A 12,319-nucleotide genomic window follows, 5' to 3' on the forward strand; every position below is an offset into this window, starting at 1 on the left:
ATCATCCAGTAAATAAAGTCCTTTGCAGACATGTCTGAGGGAGATGAGCATTGTCTCCCGGGCCACAGTCATAGCCTTGTGAAGAGTACCAGTTAGGGTTCCATCGCAGGCAATCAACTCTAGCTGACCTAAGCAATAAAGGATTTATTTGAAGGATATGAGGAGCTCTTAAGATCAGAGGGCAGCTGAAGAACTGGACTCAGGTTAGGAACTCTGAAAGCTCCAGAAGTTTTTTTAACAGGAATTGCTTAAGAATCTTGCTTTCATTCCTCTACTGGATTAAATGAACTCCAGATGTTTAAATTGCCCCATTCAAGATTCAAAATCCTGGAAGTGTGCAAAACCAGGTCAAAAATCACCTCCTGGCGGTTCTGGAGCTTTGAGAGAATGACCCTTCAGGAACTCCTTTGGCTTAAATGGTTTGAGAGCAAAAGTACACTTGACCCTTGAATGACACAGGTTTGAACTGCATTGGTCCACTTACCCTCAGACTTTTTTCAGTAGTAAATACCACGGTACTACACAGTCTGTGGTTGGTTGAATCTGCAGGTTCAGAACCATGGATACAGGGAACTGTGGATACGGAGGGCCAACTATAAGTTATTCGGGGATTTTTGACTGTGAAGAGAGTCGGCACCCCTAACCCCTCCGTTGTTCAAGGGCCAAGCGTATCTGGATTTACTGGTCAACTGCAAAAGGAGAGTGGGGTTTCATCCAAAGAAAATTGAGTATTGTGGAGAATTTGGCTAGACAAGAAAGTGGTAAATGACCAGCTGGTCACACGAGGCTAGTACTGCCAAGGGCAGTATTATGACTCCGGTGGGCATGCTGGACATATGAGCAATGTACATTACAGTTTGTGTGGACAGGCCTTTAGGGAATGTTTGGTCCAATCCCGTAAGCTTTACCACTTGATGATGGATTGCTACTTGGCATGCCCAACTCTGCAGCCAGGTGATCACTTTTTAACTTGTAATTTATGTTGTTACAGATAGTAGGTGTAAAACAGAACAGTGGAGACTTAAGTATAATATGGGTTTTTGTTTTATTTCCAGAAAGTACAAGCCCATTCCTCTGATAGGCAGTTAGCGTGAAGGGCTGATCATTGCCATTTCTCTTAGAGAAGAGTTAGGCTGAGTCTGGGCTGTAGCTTTAACAAGATTGAGTAGACCAGGCTTAGCCCAACCCCTACCCTCTCAGGCAGTTGCCTTTTGATCTTGGCAGTATTTGAGCTGGGAGGGGTTTGGGTGCAGGTTCAGATGTTTGTGGTTCTTCTCTATATTCAGTTCTGACAGGGTTCTGGCATCCAGTCACCATGAGAATGCACAAGACTTTGAGCCCCTCTTCTGCCATTTTCTCTGAAAAATCCAGGGAAGAGGACTTGTCGAGCCTAGCAGTTTGTTTTTAAATGTGTTTCCAGATTTCAATCACTATTGTCTGAGTGTTGGCTGAATTCTCCACATGCCTGCAAAGTCTCTCCGTTCAAGGGAGGCCTGCTTTTCCACACACTGTATCCATTCTCAGGAGTCTACCCTGGTATAAAAAAAAGTACCAAGGCTCTCTGCTCATTTCAGAAGGGCTTATTTCTGCCTGGAAGTCAGTTAATGAAAAAGTCCTTGCATCTACTGTTCTTTGCTTGTCTCCCGGAAAAATATTATTTTTATTTTGTCTGGCCTTTTCTTGTTACTATATGGAAGTGAAAGTCTTTTGCATCCTTCTACGTTCTAGCAGAAGAAATTGTGCAGGGATTTATTATAAGTCACGTAAAGTTCATTTTCAGCTTTATAAGTTTCAGTCCCAGTTGTGGAACTCTATGTTAGAGAGTGCGCTAGAGAGCGCATGCACAGTGTAGCCTTGGGCAAAATCTCTTTACTTTCGTGGGCATCTGTTCCCTTATCTGTAAATAGAAATCATAATGTGTACCTTCTGTTATTGTTTTAAGAAACATGAAAATGCCTTGGAAACTAGCAAGTGAACATGTCTGCAGGTCATCACGTCCTTAGAGTCGTCATCTCACATTTTTGGGCTTCCATTTCCTTATCTGTGCAATAATGGAAATGCTGAAATAGACGTGCTTTAAGTTCCCATCCCAGTTTTCACTAAACAGCACACTGATGCAACAGTGGCCGTGTTGATAGACATTTTGGGGCCTTAGCAATACTGACCTGATCATCAGGACTTCTAAACTGGGTGACTTTCTTAGCTACTGATGGGTGTCAGCCTTGGTAAATGGACTTGTTTTTGTTTTCTTTAAATTGGAGTCTTCAAGAATGGAGCCTTTTTTTTTTTTTTTTTTTTAACTGCATTGGGTCTTCATTGCTGCGCACAGGCTTTCTCTAGTTGCGGCGAGTGGAGGCTACTCTTCGTTGCGGTGCGCAGCCTTCTCAATGTGGAGGCTTCTCTTGTGGAGTACGGCCTCTAGGCACGCGGGCTTCAGTGGTTGCAGCACAGGGGCTCAGTAGTTGCAGAGCATGGGATTCAGTAGTTGCGGCACGTGGGCTTAATAGTTGCATCACATGGGCTCTAGAGCGCAGGCTCAGTAGTTGTGGCGCACAGGCTTAGTTGCTTCGTGGCATGTGGGATCTTCCCAGACCAGGGGTTGAACCCATGTCCCCTGCATTGGCAGGCGGATTCTTAATCACTGTGCCCCCAGGGAAGTCCCTGGACTTGTTTTAATAGGCATAAGTTATGAAACATGCCATTAGGTAAAGTCATAGACACTTCCAGGTACGTGGTGTTTTTGATTATTAAATGTGTTTCTTGGGCTCTTTTGAAGCTGTAAGCTTTTTCGTTGGTTTACTTTGAATGTCCAAAGATCTGCTACTTTATATAATTTTTTTTATAATTTGAAGATAGGATTGGGGTACAACCTCCTTAGTGGTTGATGGAATTAATTTCTTCCATAAACGGAGGTTCTTCTTGGTGAATACATTTATAGACGCCAGTCTTTTAACTAGTTTAAAAGACCAGATCAATATTGGAGTTGTTTACATGGAAGTAGGCCATTATTTTTTAAACCTGTGCTGAGCTGAAGTTCACCTTTGAACTATTTATGGAAAACAGGCTTATGCAATAAATATAATCAAGATTTTTCTTTACCCATAAGTGTGTTTAATACATTACAGTAAGAGCTTTCACAAACATTTTAGTAAAATAGGTGCAGAGCAGGTCTGAGTTTCTGAAACAAGCCAACCCTATTTAAGAACTTTACCAAAATAAAGTATGTATTATTGCTGCCAACAATTACATGTTATGACATTTAAAAAGCTGTGCCCCTCTGTTTGTCGCTTATGTATTTGAAGGTAATAAAACTGTATTACTTTTTAAAACATTCTATAATTTAGATTTCTTACTGATTGAGACTGGTCTTTCCTGCAGTTAATCCAAATGAGGAAATCTATGGAAAAGCTAATGGCTTGGTGGGTAGGGGAGGTTACTTCCGTTACTAAAGATAAGCCATTGAAGAACTACAAGACTTACCTACGAAAGGCTTGTTTCTCAGTTTGTCAAGAGTTCTTTGCGTCATCACTCTTTCCTAGCCCCGTAAAAAAGTATTTTATTTTGTCTAGGTTTTTATCAGACTAAAATGTCCAAGCTCATCATTGATCCATTTATTTTCGGTAATAATTTCAATAGAATTACAATATAAGCAAAAACAATAGGCACCCTTGGAGTATTAGTGAATTGCTTGTATACATCACTTTAATCATTTGGTGAATATGTATGATGAGTGGCCCAATAATAGCTAATATTGACCAAAGAATTAAATAAATGCTAGGGAGAAGAAAAAAATTAGTGGTTATTCTTTAAATATCTATATAGTTAATTCTTGATAATTTGTGCATTATTGGTAGTGGGATAGACATAAATAATAGAAACCTGTATCATTCAAAATCTCAAAGGCAAAAGCTGCACTGTGTTCTCTCAAACCTTTACACATTGTTGATTGCTCTGGTGCTCATCTAATTTCCTGATTACTTACCCATCAGGAAAGTATATTCAAGATCCATGCTAGACCTAAAAGTCAGGTTAATAGGAGGAAGATGAGGAAAAAACAAAGATGAACTTGCTGTTCTCAAATCACTAAGATTTGTTTCTTCTTGCAGGGAAGATGGATTGGAAAGGAATCTTGTGGCCTGATATAAATGCTGATAGATTTGTAAGTCCACCGTTATCTGAATGAATGATTTACATATGCCCTTCGCACTGCCCTGCACTCCCTCAGCACCACTTACATCTTTATCTACTTACACATTCCCTGCTCTACTTTGTCCAGGTGCCAGCAAGTAAGGATCTGGGGAGAAAGAGGAAGCGGTAACAAGTGGCACCTTTGAGCTGGCTGTCACACCAGTTTTGTTTGGAGTGAGGACAGGAACAAAACCTTGCATGAAGCCTTCAGGACAGAAGAGAGGCAGGGACTGAAGGAGGGAAAAAGCCCCAAAGCTGCAGGCCTGTCTGAAGGCCACTGAAAGTGTGGGTGGAAACAGGTATCCTTTCTGCATACACCAGTAGCAACTGCTGAGGTGAGTGGAGGTGTGGAAGAAGCACAACTGCTTCTAACCCTGCTGGTGAAACTCTATGGAGGCACTTTGAAGAAAAGGGAACAATAAGTTAGGAAAAATTTTTAAAGTTTGTCAGATCCCAGTGCACTGAAATCCTGGGGTGAGGTCCCTGAGGAACTGTAGTGCTTGGCTGAAACCACGTGTCATTCACATGGAGAGCACAGTTTAAAAGATGACAGGAACAAGGGTAAACAGCCTCTTGATTATGGTCTGAAAGAGAGCTGCTGTTTCTCTCCAGTTATACAAAGTCACAAGGGCTTCAACCAACAGATGTCAATGCACACTTGATACGAGATGCAGAAAAGACTCAGCCTTCGTTTTGAGAAATTTATTAAAATAAGGACAAGCATCAGTTGTACATAGAAATAATCATTTGCACTAAGTGGTACTCAAGCAGAAGAGCAGTTTTAAATATATTTAAAAAAATCACAAAATACATTGGTTAAGGCACCTACATCTTGTCTCATGTTTTCAATAAATATGCTGTTTTTTAAAAAGGCAGTAGTGAGGACCTCTGATTAAAGAATACAGGCACTGTGCTATTAAAGATAGTCATACTTTGCTGTGGCCACTGTGATTTATTCTCAAAAGAACTTTCATTAGCTTGGTTTAGCATTTAAAAAAACAAAACTGAGTATGAAAAAAATCACAGTTTTCTCTTTCCAGTCTTAAGTCTCTTCCAGAGAGACCTATGTACAATAGGTACTATTTCTTCATATATTCCTTAGTAACAAGGAATTATGCAGAAGGTGCAAGAGTGCCTCCCAGAATGTAAAGCCATCAGAGGTTGAATGTTTCAGAACAGCATGAGTCTTTGGGAAAGTATTTTTTTCAACTGCAATAAAATCAGCTGCATTTAGAAAACTCCGGACTTTACAGCATCCAAGAAGTGCCCTCTGTTCAAGGAGTTTTGTTAAGCAGTTGAGGGAAACCAGGTCCAGCTCCTGTGTTGTACAGGGTAGACAAAGCAGCAGCCTGGGAGTCAAGTGGCCTGGGTGCTCGTTCAGTGCCACCAGTACTTCCAAAATGCCAATTTGGCACTTTTGTTACAGTGCTCATTAGTTCATGAAGCCTGTGCTTGTGCATCGTCTTAGTTTGATCACCTGTAAGATGAAAAGTTTGGAGCTTCCTGCGTTTTTGTCCGGTTCCAGCAGCTCGCTAGTCTGATGGTCTGAATTGTTTTTGGTCACAGCTGATGCCGCTGCAGGTAATAGGCGCAGCCTCTCCATAGACACAATGACCACAGCAAAGAGGAGAAAAATTAAATGTCCACAACATTGCCAGATTGTTTGAGGCCTGGGTGCAAATCTTTTCATCAAAGCCCTGTATGCTATTTAATTAAAAGACACCGTTTAACTGGAGTTACATTATTCACAGAAAACTATTAAGACTTCTTTTCTTATTAGATAATATAACTTCCGTGGCAGAACTAGGTTGCATAGATCTCTGAGATTAACTTCACATTTTCACACATTTGGTTTCTCCAGTCAGGTCATAGTTCAGCAACTAAGATACTGGGCAGTAAGGCTGGATACGGGCACGAGGGAAATACTAGCAAGAATCTTGACATGAGCCACTCCTCATTTGGGGTGAGATTTTCTAGGTTTTTTTTTTTTGTCAGCTGTATAGAAGGGGCTGCCCATCTCATTTCCTTTACTACTGGTATATGACATGGGAGAATGCAGGTTGGCAAGACTTAAGCTGGGAGACATGCTTTACTTTTTGGCAAGTAAACTAGACACATGGTCAAAGCTTTACGAAATCTGGGACCTACTGCTCAGATGCAGTAGAAAATACAACTAATTTCATTCTGAAATAATAATATTGCTTTTACCTGCTAAGGTTTGGTCTTCAGTTTTACTTTATATATATATATATACACACACTCACGTGTGTGTGTTTATATGTGTTGACTTTAAATTATAGAGAACATTTTTACCTCATTATAAAACATTAACTTTAAAGTCAATCATTGAGAAGCAGTTGGATACAAAGCATCTAATCACAAAAATAGAAAAAGAAATCACAGAGCACTTCAGAAAGAAACTCTGGTGCTGAAGGGCATTTAGTTGTTCTTCTCCAGGGACCTGTAATAATCTGTCAGGACTTTCCATGCTTTGGGGGCCATGAAGCCATCTGGGGGATTCTCTCCTTCCCGGGCCAGCTTCCTCATACGAGTTCCTGAGATGAAGTCAAACTCATTGTGCCTGTCAGAGGGTAGCAACAAAGAACTCAGCATAGGTAAATAACATCTACCTTGAAGATCCCAGGAGTAGGATGGGTTCTGAGACCACATTTTTTCTTTCTGTAAAATGCTGCATCTTCTAAAATAAGCAATTCACTAAATCTTCAGTAAAGGAACTGGCAGAAGAAAGGGAAATCATGGCAGCTACCCATTCAATACTGTGTACCTACTCAGTTCATGGGAGGCATCTTCTATTAGCTCTGCCTACTTATGTGAGCTCTGAGCGTGGTGCGTGCTCTATAAATGCTCATTGAAATCTTTTTCTGTGTTTACTTCCTTTCACATAATGTGCCAGGCACTCAGTGCATGCTCAAGGAATGTATGTTAAAAAAGAAATATTTATGGACCATCTACTGTATGCAAGGAGCTGTGCTACAACTTTAGGGGGCACGAAATGTGCAAGACCAGGTCTTAGCTTTCAAGGGACTCTCATTCCAATTAGGAGCATGTGGAGATGTACTGGGGAGCTCTCCAAAATTTTGCCTCATCATTCCAGCTGTACAGATGTTGATATAAAGAATTTTCCTCTGGGGCTTCCCTGGTGGCGCAGTGGTTGAGAGTCCGCCTGCCGATGCAGGGGACGTGGGTTCGTGCCCCAGTCTGGGAAGATCCCATATGCCGCGGAGCGGCTGGGCCCATGAGCCATGGCCGCTGAGCCTACACGTCCGGAGCCTGTGCTCGGCAACGGGAGAGGCCACAACAGTGAGAGGCCCGCGTAACGCAAAAAAATTAAAAAATAAGAATTTTCCTCTGAAAACCTACCTTGCTGGATCATAGAAGTCCATGGCTTTTTTGGCTTTGTTGTAGGCAGCCACTCGGAATGGAATGATTTCCACAGAGGTGAGGCCAGGGGCCATGGTCAAGACCTTGGCCCCATGAGTAGGTTCATACAGGTCTTTCTTGGTCTCAGGGTGGGGCATTCCTGCAGGGTCCCGGCCTACAATGTAGAAATTGGCCCCTGCAACCATCCGGGACCTGCAGTGCCATTGGACCTAGGAAACATCACATAAAGGACATGCTGGTCATCACTGGCCAATCCTGTGGGGTCCCTGTTTATGGAGACACCCCTTTATTCTGCTTTAAAAGTAATTCAGCGATGTGGGTCAACTAATAATTGCAAGGAAGTCAGTGAGGTGTCCAAGACTCCTGCTCTTGTCATCTTTTTGGTTATATTGGGTAGGATATAGGAGCTTTAAAGATAAGAATCCTCCCTCTTAGACCATGAATTTATATTTCCTAATCTCTCCAGACTAACAGACCAGTGACACTCAGATCTTACTGTTCCACAGAACTATGTGGATTTTACTTTCCAGTTCCTCCCTATTCAAAATAAATCACAGTTTAAGGGAAATTACAAACTCCAATATCTCTTTACCATCTGACTGTCAGTAATGAGCAAATTAACCTTCATACGCAGACATTGATTACATTTCGACACAGCATTGGGATTTCAAAATAAGTTGCCCTCTTTAGAGCTCAGATAGAAATATAAAGGATGGGGAAGAGAGCCAGGGGCCTGGAACTTTGATCTGGTTGAAGAGAATTAATTCATTAAACTCAGTTTGGAGCATTCCAAAGGGTTGAGACCTTTTCAATTCATCATAGTTCCTGTAAACTTGTTGAAATCCACTACACTGGGGGTGCAGTGGGACAAAGAAAGTCTCTGTTTGATAGGCTCAGTGTGTTATGATGAAAGGGAGACATTAAGGTTTTAAAGACATCTTCTCCCTTCTAATATAGCTCACCGAGCATGGTGAATCACTTAAGAGTAACTGGAACAGCTGAAATACTGGGCTAGATACATCTTGCCCTGTAACCCAGGTAAGCTGTGTTAAACACCTCGTTCACATACCAACTTCCACAGTCTCAAAGGCAGTGTATGACAGGTTTGATTTGGTGTTTCTAGCATTTTCACAAATACTATATGGAAACATAATTAAGTTTGATAAAGTAAAGAGACCAGAAGATTTTAGAATCTGCTCATGAAGAAGAATCCCAGAAACTCACTGGCTCGTCTAAGTAAAATTAGATGCTGAGTCCCATAGCCCAGCCCAGGGAGCTGCTTACCTCTGTGGGGCCAGCATACAACATGGGAGATGGGAAGATGGCCATGATGGTGGATTTGGGATCTAGAACCTCCTCCTCGAGCACAGCTGTGTGCTGCTTCATCCGCCAGTCCAGGGGCACATCATCATCCTTGGTCCAGCCCCCCAGGGGGTGCAGCAGGAGGACCGGGTGCTTGTAGCCTCTCTCCAGGAGCCGGCGGCGGGTGTCCTGCATCAGCAGAGCATGGCCGTTGTGGACAGGATTGCGCAACTGGAACGCGAACACTGCGTCTGGGAAAGGAAAGCAGAAACAGCACGGTCAAAGACATGCACTGTCTGCAAGAACAGAAACGAAAAGGTGCAGCTGTGTCTATTGTTCAGTGAACTTGTTACATCCACTTGCTTTTAAGGACTGGCTGGAGAATCCACCTGGACCTTTAGGGGTGTTACTCGAAAGGTACCAACCAGTGCCAGACTGCTTAGACAGGAATAGGACACAAAGGTAGGAAGCCCTAAAGGGAGAGCCTGACTCAGAAATGAACATTTGTTGCCAGGACCTTTCCTACAAACCAAGGCTCAGGCAGGGGCCAGTATTAATCAGTCCTCTTGCACCCTGCTCCAGCCTCATTTCCCTGGGAAGTGAATATTGATAAGGAACGTTTTCTGGGGTCTGTGCAAAAGTTTAACAATTTAAAGATATAAAAATATTTCTCCTTCACTTTAGGGAAGTCTTCAAAACTACTCCAATTAGTGATGAACTCCTGAGAGCCTTAATTTTTCTTGTTATGAAATAATATATATCCATCAGAGAAAACTTAGAAAATACAGAAAAGCCCAAAATAGAATTTAAAAATCATCCATCATCCTATCATTACTTTTTCTCTCTCTTTTTCAAAATATGTAAAGTGAAAATCTTCCCTTCCCCTTGGTCCCGCTTTACCCCTAGAGGTAGCTGCTGCCATCTGCAGTTTGGTGCACATGCTGCCAGAGATTTCTGCTACACACAGAAGTAGGTTTGAGTTTTTAAAGCAATTATTACATTTTATTTTGTTTTCCAGAATTATTCTATACATACCGTTCTGCAGTTTGCTTTTTTTTTTTTTTTGCGGTACGCAGGCCTCTCACTGTTGTGGCCTCTCCCGTTGCGGAGCACAGGCTCCGGACGCGCAAGCTCAGCAGCCATGGCTCACGGGCCTACCCACTCCGCGGCATGTGGGATCTTCCCGGACCGGGGCACGAACCCGTGTCCCCTGCATCGGCAGGTGGACTCTCAACCACTGCACCACCAGGGAAGCCCCAGTTTGCTTTTTTTACTTAATAGATATATTTTGGGTATCCTTCTGGGTCAGTGCATATTTTTAACTACTGCATAATATTGCAGTAGTTCAACTTTATAAGGTGTTTCCATATCAACAGACATATCAATAGAAGATGATAAAAATTTTCAGCTTTTCAAAACTATAAACATGCTGTTTCCTGATAATCCTTAATTCTGTAAGCAGAGGAGGGTTAGGAGTATTAACAAATGCCGTAGAGCCAGGCTACATACCAGCATTCATTTGTTTACATTTCTGTTTGAGCTCCAGAGGTGTCAGGCGGTATTGGTCCAACCCATCATTCCACCGTATTCTCTCCAGCACCTGAAGGTCACCACCAACCAGCCAATCCCCACTTTCCATCACCATCTAGAAAGACCGTTATTAAAGTTGTTAGTGATTAATACTGTTTTCCATTTTATCTAAAATTTTTTCTTCTTCTGAACCAATCTTGGCTTACTTGAAGAACTGCCTTCAGTTCTTCAACATTTCAAGCACAGTATTTATCAAACTTGTTGGTCTCTCAAATCCTTTATTACTCTTAAAAATTATTGAGGACCTGCAAAGAGCTTTTGTTTATATTGGTTATATCTATAATTTTCTGTATTAGAAATTAAAACTTAATTCCCTTAAAAATATTTATTGACTTAAAGCTAACAATAAGTCTATTAAATATTAACATAAACATTTTGTTTTTTACTGAAAAATATTTTCCTAAAACATAAGAGAAAAATGGCATTGTTTTACATGTTTGCAAATCTCTTCATTATCTGACTTAATAGAAGGCAGCTGGATTCTCGTATCTACTTTTGCATTTATTCTGTGGCAATATGTTATTTTGGCTGAAATATGTAAAGAAAATTCAACTACAGATAGGTAGTTGGAAAAGGGAAGAGTATCTGAATAGCCTTTTTCTATCATGTGGATATTCTTCTTTGATATAGAATATTAAATAACCTAATTTAAAAATCAGCAACTTTAACAGACATTTTTCCAAATAGGATGTACAAATGGCCAACCCAACAGGGATATGAAAAGATGTTCAACATCACTCATCACTGGAGAAATGCAACCTCACACCCATTAGGATGGCTACTATCAAAAACAGAAAATAACAAGTGTGGACAAGGATGTGGAGAACCCCCTTGTGTACTGTTGGTGGGACTGTAAAATGGTGCAACAGTATGGAGTTTTTTCAAAAAATTAAAAATACAATTACCACATGATGCAGTAATCCAATTTCTGGGTATACATCCAAAAGAATTAAAAGCAACGTCTCACAGAGATTTGCACAACCATATTCATAGCAGCACCATTCACAATAGCTAAAAGGTGGAAGCAACCCAAATATCTATTGAAAGATGAATGGATGAACAATGAATGTGAATGGTATACATACAATGGAATATTCAGCCTTCACAACAAAGGAAATCCAGCCAGAGACTACAAGGGGGATGAAACTTGAAGACATTATGCTAAGTGAAAAAGCCATTCACAAAAAGATAAATACTGTATTTTTCCACTTACATGGGTATCTAAAGTAGTCAACTTCATAGAAAAAAGAATGGTTGATACCAGGGTCTGGGGAAGGGAAAGAGTTGTTGTTTAATAGGTATGGAGTTTCAGATTTTCAAGATGAAAAAGTTTTGAAGATCTGTTTCACAACCATGTAAATATACTTAACACTACTGGATAGTGCACTTAAAAATGGATAAGATGGTAAATTTTATGTTACATGTTTTTTACCTAAATAAGTAAATAGATAGATGGTAGATAGATGATAGATGACAAGACTCATTTTTCACTGAGGTCACTATAAATACTCTACTTTTCGATATCCAGTCTCAGTTGAAAAAGTGACTTCAGGGAAGGGTGGGTAAGGAACAGAACATGGAGACTTTTAGAAAGAACCATCTATACATTGTCCCACACTTTAGATGGCCCAACTCTGGCGTCTTCAATTGTGCCCCTTCTGTCAGGGCAAGGAAACCCTGGTGGGCAGGCCCACCTGAAGTCTGCATTTACTCTCCACCATAAGATATGTACCTGGGACATTCAGCCTGGGGTGCCCACAGGCAGACCCAGAGGGCCTCCACAGCATGGGGCAAGGCCAAGCATAGAAAGAGAAGGAAGGGTTGGCTGCAGGCCAAG

General features: G+C 41.3%; 1 protein-coding gene across 2 annotated transcripts in view; it reads right to left on the bottom strand.

Moving 5' to 3' along the window:
* Window positions 1–4,875: 4,875 nt before the first annotated feature.
* PAPSS2 (3'-phosphoadenosine 5'-phosphosulfate synthase 2) overlaps window positions 4,876–12,319 on the bottom strand; it is an 81,283-nt gene continuing 73,839 nt past the window's right edge. For both annotated transcript variants that reach the window (XM_070043909.1, XM_060286457.2), the window contains exons 9-12: window positions 10,402–10,537; window positions 8,875–9,143; window positions 7,570–7,799; window positions 4,876–6,769 (exon numbers count right to left, since the gene is read on the bottom strand). In XM_070043909.1, the coding sequence (XP_069900010.1) occupies window positions 6,628–6,769; window positions 7,570–7,799; window positions 8,875–9,143; window positions 10,402–10,537 (777 nt within the window). In that variant the 3' untranslated portion in view covers window positions 4,876–6,627. The remainder of the gene's footprint in view (window positions 6,770–7,569; window positions 7,800–8,874; window positions 9,144–10,401; window positions 10,538–12,319) is intronic.

The sequence above is a fragment of the Globicephala melas genome, chromosome 16, assembly GCF_963455315.2.
Source record: "Globicephala melas chromosome 16, mGloMel1.2, whole genome shotgun sequence".
Lineage (NCBI taxonomy): Eukaryota > Metazoa > Chordata > Mammalia > Artiodactyla > Delphinidae > Globicephala > Globicephala melas.